Source organism: Arvicola amphibius, chromosome 15, assembly GCF_903992535.2.
Source record: "Arvicola amphibius chromosome 15, mArvAmp1.2, whole genome shotgun sequence".
Classification (NCBI taxonomy): Eukaryota; Metazoa; Chordata; class Mammalia; order Rodentia; family Cricetidae; genus Arvicola; species Arvicola amphibius.
Window position 1 is genome coordinate 36,964,097 of NC_052061.1, and position 17,666 is coordinate 36,981,762.

Consider the following 17,666-nt stretch of genomic DNA (forward strand, 5'->3'; position numbering starts at 1 on the left):
TTAGTGTGGCTTTAGAATGTCAGCTCTATTCGCTAAGCAGTAAGGATTCCCAATGACTAAATGCATTAATTTCCCCCCCTTAAACAGTGAGATCATCCTATCCACAAGTGCTCCGGCTATTCCCAGGTCGCCTGTCCATGTCTAATATGGACACATCACAAGGACGAAGGCCAGGCATCTGCAATGTCAGCCTTAGATGTCCTTGAGAGTGCGTTCAAGACTTAGGAGAGCTTCGCTGAGACCTGAGGACCACTCTGTGGGCATGACAACTGCAGGAAACACATCCGTGGCCACGGTCCTTCCAAATGCTACGTTTACAAAAAGGCAGTTCCAGAAGACTCCCAAGAATGCTATGCAAAGGCAGCAAGAAAGACAACAAAAGAACCTTAAGATCTTTGAACGGCAGGTCTCTAGAGACTTGGTCCTTAACTGAGCACTTCGGGGGGGACATACGTTCCATATCAGTATCCCACGAGATCTCAGGCAGTCCTTTATCGTTAAACCATGTGAACAAACTGTCTACAGGACGCATGCTAAGACCTAAAGCGTACAGGTTTTGGTGATGGAGCCCCTCAGTCCCGCTCACCCAGAATCTATTCTAAAGAATCCCTAGTCCCTTGCCCCATAAAAATTTTGGCCCAAGAATTCATCTTGCTTCAGTCTGCAGGAGTAAAGATGAATGACGCTAACCAGGTGGCTTTCCCGCCTCTTCCAAACTGGAATTCCCGTCTCGGTCTGGAACAGCTGCAGGGAGGAACATGCTGCTGGGCATCACCATCTCAGGAGTGGTCACCTGAGGAGGGAGAAGCAGAGAATCAAGAGGAGTCAGGTCCCAGAGGGAGCGGACACAAAATACGAAAGGTTTAAAAATTATTTAATAAGCAAAATTAGCCTTCACCAGTGTTAAGCTGGAGGTGTCACTTTTCATAGCTCAGTGAAGATTCATGTTTATTAGACAGAGCTCCCATCAGTCAAAAGTGTTTCTACGGTTACATTCTGGACATAATTAGCAGTGCACACTTGAAGAATAATCTTATTATTAATATTTTTCTTTTATGCAGAATTTTGACTTTGATCACTGACAATGTTTTGTCATGGGCTGTGAAACTTCTTGTGCAACCAATTAGGTAGATAAGTTGAAAGGCCCACCTTAAGCTGCTCAAAACATAATAAGGGCCCTAATTAAATCATACCTAGTAAAGTACATGGTAATCTTGAAGCAGGGAGCATTGTAGCACTGTTTTCAAATGTATTCAGGCAAGGAGAGGAGGGGAGGCAGAGTGAAGGCAAGGGTAAGGAGAAGGGAGAACAAAGAGAGGAAGCTAGGACATGCAGACACACTGGCAGATCTTCCAGGAAACACCAGAACTCTTTACAAGCCGAGAGCATGCACAAACAAGCATTCTCTGTAACTCACTGAAGTCAGAATTTCATCCAGAGCCTTTGTGCCTAAGGTCCACAGCATCAGAGGAAACCTCTCTGTACCCAGGATCCCAGGCATCCAGCTAATTCTGCACAGCGCTCTACAACAGGGCACCCTCCCTGACCTTGAGACTGGGCTGTTAGCCCCTAATGGAGCATTTCCATAATTAGCCCTGATCTAAGTAGCTACATTTTAGGTCAGATCCTCAGACTTTTTTTCTCTGCCTCCCTGCTGTGTGGCCAGAAGCCAGGCCCAACAACTTATCACAGGCCTTCAGTACCCAGGGAAAGGAATAAGGGCTCTCCATCTAAAAAGCAACAACCTCGCTAAGTTGCATGCACAACCCACCAGAGGCCACATCCTCAAAAAAGAATCAAATGATTCTCCCTTTCCCAGTAACGACCCACGCCCGTAGCTCAGTCTGAGGTGGGACCTGTAGATCACCTACCTCATCGGGGAGGGGGCGTGCGAAGTGAGCACATGGATGGTGTGTTGGAGGACCAGAAGGGGGAGTAGATATGATCATATCTCATTGTATACACGTGTGACATTCTCAAGAAAATCCAGCAGCAATAACAATTCCAAATGAATTAGAAACGGTCTTTTAACTTGACAAGTGGTAGAGAAGTACATGGTAACAGGCCCCACCTGGAGACCCTGCTGTACCAATCAGACAAAGCTTTGCTGCAAGAATAATTTCACTTAGAGTTTTGATTAAAATATTTAAAAGATATTTTAATGACTGTAAGATCCTAGCCTTTCTCAAATAGCAGCTGGCATGTTCTCTAGTGTCAACAAGGCTCAACAAGTAGAGGAGACCCAAACAACTGTGCCCATTAACCAAAGAGATGTCACACTGAGGTGTGTGACAGCTTTCTTCAGCCCCTTAAGCAACAGGTGAACCAGAGAAGGAAGGGTCCCGAGAAGCCCGGTGCTAGGAAGAGCAGGTGAATGGCAGGTAAATGGGAGGGACACCCCCAGACAGCTACGCTGCACACGCAGCCTGCGGCACCTGCTTAGGGCGAGCTGCTGCAGCGTGGTCCAGGGTGGAGTGGAGACTGCCAAACTCGTTCCATCTATTTTCTTTTTAATAGAAAGCATTTCTGACCAGTGTGGTCGGGGAGTCCAGCGGGAATCCAAGGAGTGAAAGGTCACCGATTAATTTATAGTCTTCAGCCAAGGGAGAGCACGAGGTTGGGGGTAAGAGGGGGAGAAAGGGAGGGGGGGGAAGAGCCCCCACCACCACCTTTTTTCTCAGTTGTAGCTGCAGGATCAGTCCTTTTTGGGGATCTTTAGGAATTATGAAAAATGGATCATGAGAAATAAAAAAAGCCCTACAGAGTAAAAAAGAATAAAATTATCTAACACCTCAGCTGCACATCATTATAGAGAACCGTGGGCTTTTTATAGGCATTACAGTAAGGCAGACAACCCCTCTCGCAGACTCAGTACGATGGATCAGTAATTGTTTTCATACACTTTAATTAGAAAAACTCAGATGGCTATGAATAATAATGGAAAAGAGAGACTTTTGCACTTGAAAGGTTGAAGTCAATCAAGTGTGAATGACGGCAAAAAAAAAAGGGGGGGGGAAAGACACCAATTCATCAGGCCTCTGTTGTCTTGCTGCGACTTTAATCATAATTCCTGATTGGGATTCAAGAAGGCAGTAAGCAGCGGTTCTTTGTCTGCCTTCACCTTCCATCAATTAACTCTCCCCGAAATATAATCATCAACCTCACGTGCTCCTCCGCATCTTAATCTGGCCTCCAAAAACCTGGAACTCCTGCCCCATGTGTGTTTAAGGAGTGACTTTTATCTACACGCCTTGTCTCGTCTGCAGTATGCCTGACCTGTCCTGGGGAGGCGGCATATAAAAATTTAATAGGCAAGGAATCCCCAGGAGGCAGAGAGGAAGATCCCTGAAGGGAACTAAGGGTCTGTGTGTGCCTCTGAACCAAGGTTGATGAGGAAGCTGCCTCGCTGTGTAGATTACCTGTGGACCCCCATCAGTTCCCAAACGTTCGTATTTCCAGGCCTGTGTCTCTTCCTCCTCCTCTCAGTTTCCAAGGCTTTGCATCCCTCAGTGGTCATCTTGGCCACCAATGTTTTCCAATCATATTTGGCTCCTGGGCCGCATGGAAGGTTCAGAAGGTCACAGCCACAGTCTCTGTGGGCCTAGTTACCTCTGTCCCTCAACCATGCAGAGTGAAGACCTGGGCTTTCTCTCCCAGCAGGTGCATCAAAGCATTGGGTGGACAGCGGGTCAAACCTGGCCATGGCCCCATCGCAGCCATTCTACACATGGCCAGATCTCTGGGACCCTCCAATAACTGCACCCCACCACCGAGTTTTCTGCGGGCCACACATAAATACATCTCGTCTTGCTCTCTGCCACCCCTTCTCCTCAAGTGCCTGCCCTTCGGACCCATCCACACCTCCAAATACGGCCAGTACAACAATCAGCTCTGACACCTAGGCACATAGGACTGATTTTTTATTTTCTGATGACCGTTTTGCGGTGGTTTGAATGAGAAAAATCTCCTGTAGGCAGACATATATGAACACTTGGTCTCTAGTCACTGGTGCTGTTTGGAGGCTGAGAAGGTGCAGCCTTGCTGGGAGAAGTGCATCACTAGGGGTGGGCTTAGAGGATTTATTGCTTTACCCCACTTCCTGTTCTCTCTCCCTTATTCCCTCCCCCACCTCATGTTTGTGGTTGAGATGTGACCCCCTCAGCTTCCCGTGCCTGCTGTCAAGCCTCCCTGCCATGATGGAGCCATAGTTGGAACAAACTCTCCCTCCCATGAGCTGCTCTTGGTCGTGGTATTGTAGCACAGCACCAGGAACTATGATAGCCACCTATGTAGAAATACCAGACACTTTAAGTCACATCTCTTGGCCAGGAATATTTAAATAGACTCAATATTCTGGTTAGGAAAAAATCAGCTGAGGCATTACTCCCCAAAAGATTGGTTTGGGTCATGACCCTCTGATTTCTTCCCATCTCTTCTGGGCCAAATTAAGTATATTCCAGAATATGCTGAGGTGACGGGAATGCCAGGAGAAACCATTGGCTGAGAAGTAGGTCCTGAAAATCTGGATTAAATTTTAAAGCAGAGGCTTTAAAATCTTCCTATTGAGTAAACAGGCATTATGGTTGGAAAGAGAAACAGGGCGTCCAACTCCAGGGCTAAAATTCAATTCTCCCTCACAAGTAACAACAGAACCCAAAGGGTGTCACATCAAGCCAAGAGGCAATTCCAAGGCAGTCTCTAGCCTTGTGGAGAAAGAAGGGCCTTGGATGACTCTGGTTAGTCATTTGCCTTCCAGTTACCAGCCACCGGGCAGAATCTCTGCTTATGCCGGTGAGATGCAATATCAAGACAGGGTTCTTGCTCCTAAGGAGCACACCACCCAGAGTCACCTGGGAGACCTCAATCTCTCAGGCCGTCCAGTGAAAATTGCAGCCTCCAGGAAAAACATTTGTGAACACAGAATACCTCACACAATTTCAAGGAATCAAAGGTTGCCTAATGGGAAAATCTATGGACTCAGGTGAATCTCCCTTGGCCAACTAGAAACGGTGACATGGGTTCATGACTATACCTAGGTCTAACCTCTTCCTGGTTCAGTGATTTTGGATTGTAAATAAATCCCTTTCAAGATTCTGTGTGGTGAGTGGACCCCAAAGAACCAAGGATGCATCCTGTATACCCAGGGTCTTAGTAGTTCTGGTCCCCACCATGGTTTGAAGAGATTGCTGCTGTTTGTCATTTCTTTGGGAAAACTTCAGACAGATTCACCAGCCTGGAGGTCATGGGTGTTGAAGGTCTACATATTAAGAAATCCATCAATCTGTTAAGGCTTGATGTGAGATTCCCCTCTGTATGCTGTGAATACCACTGGTTAATAAAGAAGCTGTCTTGGCCCTTGACAGCGCAGAATAGTGGTAGGCAGGGAAAACTAAACTGAATCCTGGGAGAAAGGAGGCGGAGTCAGAGAGAAGCCATGTAGCTCCACCAGAGACAGATACCCAAACTTTACCTGGTCAGCCACAGCCTCGTGGTGATACACAGATGAATAGAATTGGGTTAAATTAATAAGTAAGAGCTAGCCAATAAGAAGCTAGAGCTAACAGGCCAAGCAGTGTTTTAAATAATATAGCTTCTGTGTGATTATTTTGGGTCTGAGCAGCCAGGCGGCCGGGAACCAAACAAGCGGCCTCTTTACAAAAAAAGACTACCTCAAGATAAGGCAGCCTAGGTTAGATCGATACAATCAACACCTTCCATACGCTGAACACAGCGCTATCGTCTCAGAAAGCCTGAGGAACCTGGCTTCAGTCCTCACTGAGAGAACATCCTCTGAAAGGCTAGCTACCCGAGTGAAAGGTAGATTTGCCAAGACCTACATTTCCAGGGAAGTCTCAAGGCCATCATCACTCTTCGGTGGAAATCAACACAACCGAGGGCAGAAGACCGGAAGCCTTAGGATCAATCTCCTGAGGCTTGGACTGAGTCACCCCCTCTACATCCTGGTCAATGAAGTACAGACTCTGTCTCAGAACTCTGGGCATGAGCGTAAACCTTCACTGCTTTCAGCGCTGAATGAAGTGGCTGCCTGGTGAGAGGAGGCAGGTACCGGGCTCTCTTCTGCCCTGCGAAGACCCCACCCGGCCTACCAGCCATTTGAAGCCAGCAACCCTGGGCCCCACTCACAGCAGAGCCTGAGAGCACCCCGTTCCTTATTTCCTTCTCACTGCAGGTGAGACCCAGCAGCACAGTCTCTACGGGACCTTGTCTCTGTCTATGGGTTGTCTTAAAAATAATAATAGCCTACTTTTAAATTTTATTGTTTTAAGATACAGAATGTCATACATAGTCCAAGGCAAGCCTCCAGCTCATAATCCTCCTGCCTGAGTGCTGGCATGGTAATGATGTGTACCACCTGGCCTACTTTCAAAACAGTTTGATGTACACAACTGTACAAATGTATGAGGCTCAATATGAAGTTTCAAAACACATATACTCTGTACTGATCAAATGAGGGTCTTGGCATATTCATCTCCTCAAATATTTATCATTTCTTCAGGAAGCATTGGAAGGCTTCTATTTGAAATATCTACTGCTGTGGACGGTTGCTGGCCTACTGTGCCAGAGGACACTGGGGTGCACTCTTCTGCCCACCTGTACCTGAATTCACTGGCGAGCCCCTCTACCTCCTCCTCCCCACCTGTTTCCCTTCCAAAATGGCTCCTACATGGCTGTTTAGTTATAATGCCTAACCCCGCCCCCACACACACACCAACAAAACTGTAGGCTACACTAACATTTATACAGACCAGAACCCGAGTTTAAAAACTGAGAATGAGAAAGACTGCTAAGATTGGGGGAAGAGAGACAAGAAACACAAACAGTTATAGACGAGAGAGCTGGGGAAGAAAGAATTGGAGAGCATAGCTTCATTAGACCCCGAGAGGCAGGCAGTGGCAATATACCAAGGTCACTTCTAATTTAGACCATCTAATTGGCAAACAGGCTCCAAATGGCTATCATCTCACAGGGCTTGGAATTAATGAAGCCCGATTATTTTCATTACCTTCCTCTGAGATGGAGACAAAGTGAAAGAGCTGATGCGCTGGTGGGTGTGAGAGCCCCGGGGCCAGGGGGAGCAGAAGAGCCCCCTTGTGGGGGAGGGGGAAGCCTGCCCCTGAGAGCCCCACATGCATGGAGTGGAGAGAGTCAGAGATGCCCGTTTAAAGATCACAGGAGAGAAAACTATTGTCCCCAGAAGAGAGGCTGAGAGAAGAACCCAGGCGAGGCAGGGCCAGAAACACAGGAGGGGCATCTGCGCGTGTATAACACACGGAATAATGGTGGACCAGGAAAGAGGAGGGAGAGGGAGGGCTACAGGAAAAGGAGTTCCCGCTCAGCCCCACAGCAGCTGTGAGGTCCCATTTTGTTAAGTGATTAAAGAACAAAGAAAACGTCCCCATATTAATGATCTAGGATCCCGGTGCTATGCCGTGTCACTTGGAAGACACTGATCAATTAGAATGATTTAAGAGTATTGAGATGCACGGTGGGTGGTCGTTCCCATTCTTTCCCACTCTTATTTAGGACCAAGAAACATGTGTCCCTAGGTGCTCATCCTCCCCCACCCCCCAGAGAAGGAAAATACAGGGAAAGGATAGAAATGCCGCAGTTTCCCTGGGTCTGGGAATAAGACCTGGTTCCTTGAAATCAACATGGGGGTGGGGATTGCCCAGCCAAATGCAGAGGGGCCCTTGTCTCATCGCCCTGCAGCTGGAGGGATCCCCTCCTCTCCTCAGTAAGAAGATCTTGTTTGGGCCGTTTCCACCAGGCCACGCAGAAGTGAGGGCTGTGGGTGCGGCTTCCCCAGTGGAAGGCCGGGGCTGCAAACCTTGCCAGCGGAGAGCATTTTTCAAGGCCCCCTCATCAGTAAAAAGAAGGGGACCCATGGAAGACATAGATATGAGATGCAGAGCATAAGCAAGCAGCTGTTACCATAGCAACAGACATATTAGACACTGCAGGTTCCTGAAAGCTGTCTGATAAGGTATTATTAAATGAAGCCTCCTCAAAACACTCTCCATTTACAACAGAAGGGAAAGACACTGCGCACACAGTCACCTGTTTCCATGTATCAGGGTGGAATTTACTTTCAAATGGGCCGAAACCCAACACAAGCCACTTCCTTGGACTTTAGACTGAGGCGCTGAATAAAAATTCTTCGGAATGCCTAGCTTTAGATACCCTGGTTGTGTCCTGCATCCACCGGGAGATCATGTATCTGGGAGCCTTTGCCAGCTTTTCCTATTCTGCAACCAAAGCTGCCTGCCTGAGCTACTCTGCTCACTGCCATTTGCCTTGCCATCCAGGATCCGAGAGACATGGCTCGACTTCCTCCTCTTGGAGGCTGAGTGAGCAGACACGCTGGCTACCCCTTCATGGGGAAACCCAGGAGGCTTTGGTGTAGAGGCACCCTCATCACATTGCTTTCTGAGTGCCTGCTCCACTTGGCTACGCACAAACAGATAAACTGTCAGGAAGCCTAACCAATACTTTCCCAGGGCCAATTTTCTAATAAAATTACTGTAAAATACCCTTCAGGGACAGGATTTGCAGCCACAGGTTCATTAGCATCACTTAGTTGTGGAATGACGGCAAATTCTGTTTTAACACCAAACTTTTCAGAAGAACAGCTCTGGCACTGGGCCAAGACTAGTAGCCTAGTCATGAACGAGGATTCTGGGATCCTAGAGAGGCTGCAGAATCCCCCAGCCCTCGTGGTTCATCTGATCCGGATGGAGAAGGAAACACATCACTTGTGAAACTATCCTCACGATCGGAAGAACCGGTCCCTGGGACAGCTTCCCAGGAAGACAGCGGCGCATTAAAGCACCCCCACACGTGCTTTGAAGTGGAGGGAGGCACTTAGACACTCGCATCTCTCATGCGTCCTACGACTTTCAACTTCCCTTCACAATCTATTACCCACCGATACCAGCAAACTCATTTCCTGGAACCAGCACGTTTCCCATAATTTGCACACTTCTCAGAAACGACTAGAAAACATCTCTATTGTCTTTGGAAAGATGAGGCACATGGGGTTTCTGTGCAAAGCATAGGGTTTGAGGCAGTGGTTTCTCCTACACAATCTCACCAACGGGGGGTTCGAGAACAAACCAGTCGACTACACCCGGGGTATTGCACGTTCCCTGGCACTGTCATGCATGCTTTTGTATCCGCTCACTGCGACCAGGAGGGCCCGTAACAGGGCTTATTGAGTTTTAGTGTGCACAGAGCAGGCTGGGATGGCTGTGGGCTTGTTTTCATTGCTCTTTAAAAGGCTGGAAATCACTTCTCGACAAAAGTGCTCTTTAGTGGGTAACGTTTAGAACTACCTGAGAGATTGGGACCCAAGCAACACAGCAGTAATAACTGCCCTTGAAGATTCTACCGGCAAAGATTCATAGCGATCATGAAAATTACCACTTAAAATTTGCCTTTCTGGTTCTGTTATGAAACAGGACCACCTAAGCTGGCCGGTGGTGGTGCACACCTTTAATCCCAGCACTCCAAAGGCAGAGGCAGAAGGATCTCTGTGAGCTCGAGGCCAGCCTGGTCTACAAAGTGAGTTCTAGGACACCCAGGTCTACACTGAGAAACCATGCCTTGAAAATAAAACACAAACATGACCAACACTGGATATCTGGAATACAACTTACATAGTAGAGGGAAGAAGAACTATATTTTACTATCTAATGTATACGAGGCACCGAGATTACTTCAGGTCCACAGTTGCTATACTAGATTCATATTAAACAACAAAAACAACCATCCAAGCAGAAGAAAAATGTAGCTAAGTAAAGAATGATTATTTCCCATGCCTCTTCTTATTCCTTCAGTTTCCAGGGTTCTAGGCACGCAGAACATGAGATGAGGCCAAGGAAAAAACCCTTCTTATTGCCACAGCTGGTGGGAACTGCCTGGGAAACCTGCCATGCAGAAACCCTCCTCTACCCAGGAGGAAGACCCAATCCACTTACAGAGAATCTTTTCCCGGAATTTGAGCCTATCTGAAAATGCCCATGCAAAGTGAACTCATGCTTGGAAGCTCAGCCTATGCCATTTTAGAGTTTTCCATTGGCTGTTTCACATTCTCTTGGTATGTCAATCATCATGACTAAACATCGTTACACAACATGACTCATTAATTTTACATAACCAGATGGAATTGGAAATGCCCTCAAAGTGATGGGCCTGCAACCTGCCCGTTCAACGTGGGACTCAGAATGGACTGCTTCTCTGGGAATTTCCACATGAACCATCAATTGTGTCGGCTTGTTCTCCCACTGCTGGACCAATGCTCGTTTAGCGGTGAGGATAAGCTCTGCTGTTTCTCCCACAGTGACCAGGAAGGACTTTCCTAGCTGTCCTAGCGTAGCTGAAAGTATGACATTGCTACCAGGTACAGTGCTTTGAAGTTTTCACACTATGGTTAGAACCTTTTGGCCATGTCTATGAGGGCCATTAAGAGTTAGCCTTTCAATGCATGTGGGCACAATGGTACCATGTCCAGATGTAAAGCCTGCATTCATGAGCCAGCATGTCATGTCATACCCAAATGGCTGACTTTCCTCCTCTGAGAACAACTTGAGAAGGTCTCACACTCCAGCGTTATACCCAGGAGTGAAAAACGTGGGTTTGAATCGAAGCTGACAAGTGACACACTGGGTTGAGGGACGTTGTTAAGACTCAGTTTCCCCATCTGTTCATGGGGATGTGTCAAAATTGTTCAAACAGAGTTGGCTATGAGGGTGAAAAAGGTCATAATGAATGGGGGAGCGAGACAGATCCCAGACCGTGCGATAAAGACCTGGAGATTGAACAACGGCTTCTTGAATCGGGGCCACAACCCTGCCACAGATACCAAGTGCAAGATGGGAACAGCACAATCTTGGTCACAGAACTGGAACAATTCCCTCACCCTGGCTTTCTTGGCCAACAGGCAGACCTTGCTCACGTGACTGCCTGACTTTTGACCTCTGAAGGAAGGAGAGGCACAGGCCGCCTTACCGTCATAATGAGCTTCTCCACGCAGTCGGGGGCCACACTGTGGAGGTGGGTGAGGTGTAGCTGGAGGTGGATCTTGTTGTTGAGCATGTCTTGGCACAGGGGACAGCGGAGCATGGGCTGCACCGAGTGCTGCGTCATGGCGTGCACCCGCAGCCGGTTCACGTCAGCGTTGCTGTACTTGCAGTAGGGACATTGGTACATCTGTGGGGACACACCCGCCACTCAGACCGAATCCTCTGTTCCCTCCCAGAACGGTGTCTGGCCCTTCCCCGAGCACCCTGAAATTCATTCCCACCAACATCTAAAATAACCACACCCAAACAGCACTCACGCCCACCAACATCTACGACACCCCCCCCCCCACGGCACCCCAAACCCTCCCCCACGACGGCAGACCCCTCTGGCCTCACCTGCTCTGGTTTGACCTCTTCTGATGTTTTTGGCCTCTTCGAAGAGGGCGGAGTCTCGGAGCTCCCTGGGAAGGAGATGCGCTTGGAGGTTGCAGGAGACTCTGTCAACTCCTTCTCTGCCTGACTGGACGGCGCTAAAAGAAAAAGTAGAAGATGCAATACCGTGGCCAGAGCAGGTCGCCTGGAGGGGACTTTGTGCTGCACTCTGGGATAGCACAGGAAGAATGGCTTACCATGCACACTGGGGAAGCCCTGTGTGCTTCTCCCCGTCCCACCCACAACCTGCCCCGTGAATTCCTGTTACTCCCTTAACAACTGAACGTTGGACAGAGAAGGAAAGAATTTCAGTAAAGGGTCCTGGTGTCAGGCTGGTCTAAATTCAGTCTCTTCCAATGTCCCACCATCTAAACACAGCTTGCTGCTTTATATGAGGTTGGGGGAGAAAGGGACAAGTGGCAAAGTCTCACCAATTGCTTCACCAGCCTGAGTACCAGACATACCGCAGAACTGAACAGCTATGTGCTCCCAACTATATGGTCGCACTTCTGGGGATCACAACATTGCCACAGGCTTAATGGACAGCTCCATATTAACATGTTAAAACTTCAATCCAGGTTCAGCGGTTTGCTTGGGGGGGGGGGGTAACTGAGGACTGCAGTGAGCGAGGGCGTGGCCCTGAGGTGTGACTGAAGCAGTTCTGCAGATGCTCAGGGTCTTCAGAGTGGCTGGAAAGAGGCCAGTGCCCTTCCCACTCACAAACCATTACAAGCAGTATTGCCCTTGCCTGCGCTGCTAAAAGCCAAAACAAGGCCCCCAGACAATACATGCAGAGGGGCATATGAGGTTTGAATATCACATAGTAGGGACAGAAGGGCTGGCAGAAGGATTTGCAGGAAGCACAGAGAGGGACCTAGGAGATCTTGTTGAAGACATAATTGGGCTCAAGGTTGAATGGGGAGAAGAAGGGCTCCTCTAGAGGAAACAGAGATTCCTATGTGGCTGGGTTTGCTCATCCCAATCCTCCTTGCCAACGAAGGATGTGAAATTCTACTTTTTCCGGAATGTTGCTTAAAGCAGTATGGGGGGAACCCCCCAAAAAACAAACCGAACCCCAAACAAAACAGAAAATAGGAATCCATATTTACCAGTGGTGGGGTGGTGAATTAATACATTCAGTATGGAAATGAGGTTCCCCAAATAATTAAAAGTAGAACTACTGTATGCCCCAGCTAGTTGTTCCTGGGCACATACCTGGAGAACTTCATACTTGACCACTGGGATGTGTGCACCCTGGTGTCTATGGCTGGCTGTCCACTACAGCAAGGGAATGGAACCAACCTAGCTGTCCATCAGCAGGTAGATGGATAATGGAAATATGGTGCATATATAAAATGGGATGCGGTTCGTCTCCAAAGAATAATGAACTCACAAAATTCACAAGAAAATAGATGGATTTAGACTGTATAATATTAAGCAAAGTCGTCCAGTCTCAAAACCAAAGCTGTACAGTCTCTCTCACATGCAGATCCGAGCCTACAATATGTATGCGAATCTATGTTAACAGATGTGCGTGCAGGTACAGAGTGAGGCGGGAAGGAGAACGGGAAAGGTAGACACTAGATAATGAATGGCAGGATGTAGATGAAGGACACATTCATCGCCGTGGAGGGCATAAAGCTACCCGTCTTTCTATTTCTAACTCTGATGCGGATTTCTCAGTCTTCTGTGGAGGTGAAGAGCATAAAATGCAATGCAATTGACAGCAAGAGCAGGAAGTGAAGCCCCCCCCCACACACACACACACACAGCGCTTCAGAACGGCTGCTCCAACGGCGACGTTGACAGCCGCGAAAGGACTGGGTCCTGGCAAGAGCTTGTGCGGGCGGCTGCCTTGTGGCTGCTTTCCATCTGCAAGCTCTCTGAAATAATTTTATATAAAAAAACTGAAAATGTGTATCACTGCTACTACAAACGATATGGCTCAGCATTAAGTCACTGTTTTAGAAAGCCCAAGGTGTACTCCATGGTAAAACAGATTTCTGTCTCTCTCTTGTCTGTTGTCTGACAGGTATCTTCCCTTTATATTCGACCTTGAAACCGCTTCTGCTGTGGACCTGAAGGTACTGTCATTACAGAGCTGTGCTTTCTTAAAATTTTGTATTGTATTGAATTTTCTTTACCTATTTTGTGTGGGGGGGGGGTGGGGGGAGGTGGGGCGCACACGTTCGCATCATGTGCACGCGTGTACGTGAAGACCAGAGGGCAGTTTGCTGGTTCTCATCTTCCAACATGGGGGACCTGGATTTTGAACTCGGGTTGCGAGGCTTGGTGGCAAGTGCCTTTGCCCACTGAACTGCATACTTTAATAATAAATTATTCTAAAAAATAAATTTTATTCATTGAAATCATAAGGCCATAAAATTTTTTTTGAATTGCCAAATACAAGAAATATTCCAGGAAGTTGAGGCTCTTCCCAGAATGTATATTTTGTGACCTTTAACCCTGGTATCTTGGTAACCTGGTCTCCTGAAGTTTGCAGGGCATCTATTATTTAAAAAGTACAAGGGCAGGCATATTACACACAGACCCCCCTCCTCCTCCCAGCACAGATTCATAACAGTATTTTAATCTGTCTCGGATCGACTTCAAACCCATTCTGCTCTTAATGGGAGTTATTCGTTTTCAGTTGAAAGGTGATACATGACGGCTGGATATTTGATGTGATGGACTGGCTGCTGATTAACTGGGTGCTGTAACGTAGTTCCCCCATGGCCCATTTCCCATCTCCCGGCCCCCAGCAGGCCCTGGCGTGTGATAGCCCCAGCACGAACACTTCCCCAGCTGCAAGAGTTCCTTCGGCCACGGGCAGGTTCCGCATTCCCCCCACACTAATCCTTCAAGTACACGCTACCGACGGTGAGCGGAAGCCACCAATGATATGTTCCTTACAGGCTTACTGTCCATCCACTGCAGTGTGGCTGACCCCCGGCCCCCACTGTTCAAGAAAACCAACAGCAGCCAGTAGCTTCTCAGTTGGGGATGGGAGCTCATGAGCTTCTTCCCATTCCCCACTAGAAGGCTGACTGGCTGGATCTTGAGCAGGCGTTGTGGCGGCAACCACACCTGCTGCGTGTTCATGGCTGCGGTGGATCCACCATGTCCAGAAGATACTGTTTTGTTTCGGCCTCGTGCCCGGAAGTACAGACGGCAGAGACTGGAGTCAATGGGAATGGGGACGACGATGACAATGAGGTGAAATAACAAACATAGGACATGAAGCTGGGAGGCGTGGGAGACGGAGTGGGGTCCTAGAGGAGCTAAGGGAAGGAGCTGAGGGTGAATATTATCCAATACATTGTATGGAATTCTAATGAATGAGCGATTCTAAGAATTCCTAAAAAATACGTTTAAGGCTTAGTTGTTCCAAGTCATCCTCTTTGCACCCTTAGTTCCATCCCTAAGTGGTAAGGCATTAGAACCTACGCTAGCAGACGAGAGTCTCCTTCCGGCAGAGGCAACCAAGACAGGTGCTACTCCTGGTGCCCATCCCTGCCCAGTCGTGTGTTTGTTATGGGACAATGGCACGACCGACCGCCACCCCGCTACGAGAAGAGGCGATTGTCTGGCTGCTCAACAGTGTGAATGAATGGGCAATGAGAATGAGACCACCCAGCCCATCTCAGTCTCTCGGAGCTGAAAAGCAAACACCAGGGCAGCCTCAGCTTCCTTGAAGGACTAGAGTCCATCCTCTTCCTTCCACCGGGACACAGGAAGTGTGGTGGTGGGGGGGATCTTTGCTGCCCTTCCCTCCCCACAAACCCCCAACTGCTCTGGGATCCTAAAGCTTCTTCTGCCACCTGTTACAAAGGGTCTGAAAAATCAAATTAAATCAGCACATGGGCTCCCTCAGTCCTCTTTCTTCCCAGAAACACAATAGTCTGGCTATGTATGAAATATTATACCCACAGGTACACAAACTTCCAGCTTATCTTCTTTCTACCCAGGACAACTTAACATTATTACTAAATAAAATCTGCCCAGAAGTGGACATTAGACCCCCCCACAGCTTACCAAGTCCTTAATTTAAAAGAAAAGGAGGGAGAGAAGGAGAGAGAAAGAGAGAGAGAGAGAGAGAGAGAGAGAGAGAGAGAGAGAGAGAGAGAGAGAGAGAGAGAGAGAGAGAGAGAGAGAGAGAGAGAGAGAGAAAGGGAGAGAGGGAGAGAGGGGACAAGCATGCATTCAGTCTCCTGCATGTACCTGGAAGCTGTGGGGAGACCGCTCCTCAGAGTCAGGCCAAGTAGATCTGACACTAGCCCTCCCTCACTTGACCTCAGACATAAAATCCAATCCCTAGCAAGTCTGGGTTAGAACTCTTTGTATAATTTCTGCATGTAGCCAACAGTTCTCCATCAACATGAGGAGAGGAGGAGGTGTGACCACCAGGAGAGAAAGGAGAGAAAGGGCTATGGTTCTCTGCTCTGAAGACTTCTCTAAATTCTAAAACTCTAGAAAAGGATGTTACAATATAGAAAACACCATTTAAAAAAAACGGCTGGTCACTCTTAGTCTTCTCTGATGTCACGGCAGCGAGCAGGAAACAGATGGACCTCAGAAACATGGCTTCCACTATCAGTGCGTGGGATCTTCGCAGCTAACGGACAGCAACAACAGGAACTACCTGACGCTGTCTTTATAAGAATGACTTAACGAAGGGGAAACAATCAAGCCAGGCATGGAGGCATAGCAGCTACTTGAAGGGCGGAAGAAGTAGGACTTTGTAGGTTTCAGCGTGAGCAACTTAGCGAGACTCTGTCAAAAATAATGCCCAGGGAATGCGGCTCGGGGTGGAGGGCTTGCCTAGCATGCGCCAGACACTCAATTCCTAACATCTGGGCTGGGGATGAGGAAACAAACGGGCAAAAACTGGGTATTATACGACAGGGCACGATCTAGGAAAGTGACTATAGTGCCATTCCTGTGTGTGCTACAGAAATAAAATGATTGAATGAAAAAAAATCATAAGTACAAGTCAGAGAAGATGAAATGTACATTATATTGTGTTATAGGTAAACCATAAGAATTGGAGGGAAAAAATAGAAAGTGATTATCTCTTTTAGGTAACAGCATTAGGTTAATTTCCTAAGTTTACTGTGTAGCTACATTATTTTAAATATTATAATTAAATGACTTAGCACTTAAATTCAGCTGTCCATGAAAAAAAACAGGCATTTGGATCCATGCTGTGTAAAACAGCAGGGGGTAATTTTTAAACTTTGCTGTTTAAGGCAGGTTTGCTTGTTTTTTCCCTTTTGGCAGTTAGGACATATGAAAATACTTTAAATCTCCATGAATCCTCACAGGAAAGATGCTGGGCTCCCAGCAATGCAAAGGGACCAGAATGTGGTACGAGTCAAAGAACGGCAAGCATGGTGCATGGCACACTACCTTAGGCAAGGCAGATGAGATTCTGGGACAGAGGAAAGCTGGGCAGAACCACTGCTAACCCTAACAGGTCACGCGTACAGACTCAGGAGCTGGGAGTTAGGGTCGCCCTGTCCAGTTTACCCAGCAAACACCAGAATGTCGCTGTCACAGCTTCAAAGTGTTTCTAGAGTTCAGCTTCCTGTCACAGCCTCCTAAATCGTGGTGGGCGGGCCACAAACCCTGACAAGGACAAATACCGAAAGGTGGTGGCCTGATTCCTGCTTCTCTGTCAGAGGCCACGAGATGCCTCTACACTCAAGGGGGAAACAGGGCGATTGGGCATGACAAATGGGAAACTATTTGTGAACGGAGACGGCCACCTAGAATCCACCTCTATAGATACTTTGACCTTATCACATTTGTCTGGCAAGTATTTATTTAACTTCTAAAATTAATTATCAGTATGTTTTATTAGTCATTAATAATTAGTAGTAAGTTATTCCTCTTCCATTCATCAGAAGGAAGAAGAAGAGGAAAGCTCATTTGAATCCATGAAAGTTTGCTTGTAGTTTTCCTTTTCTTTTCTCTCTCTCTCTCTCTCTCTCTCTCTCTCTCTCTCTCTCTCTCTCTCTCTCTCTCTCTCTCTCTCTCTCTCTCTCTCTCTCTCCTTTTTGGAGACAGGGTCTCTCTATGTAGTCCTGGCTGTCTTGGAGGTCTCTACGTAGACCAGGCTGGCCTTGAAGTCACAGAGATCAGCCTGCCTCTGCTCCCCAAAGTGCTGGGATTAAAGGTGTGAGCCACCAT

At 47.7% G+C, this 17,666-nt stretch overlaps 1 protein-coding gene across 2 annotated transcripts in view; it reads right to left on the minus strand.

Annotated features, from left to right (window-relative positions):
- The window catches only part of Zfhx3 (zinc finger homeobox 3), a 237,178-nt gene that overhangs the window by 15,717 nt on the left and 203,795 nt on the right, over positions 1-17,666 (minus strand). For both annotated transcript variants that reach the window (XM_038312670.2, XM_038312669.2), the window contains 3 exons: positions 11,439-11,572; positions 11,029-11,229; positions 691-793 (listed from right to left, as the gene is read on the minus strand). In XM_038312670.2, coding sequence (XP_038168598.1) covers positions 691-793; positions 11,029-11,229; positions 11,439-11,572 — 438 coding nt within the window. The remainder of the gene's footprint in view (positions 1-690; positions 794-11,028; positions 11,230-11,438; positions 11,573-17,666) is intronic.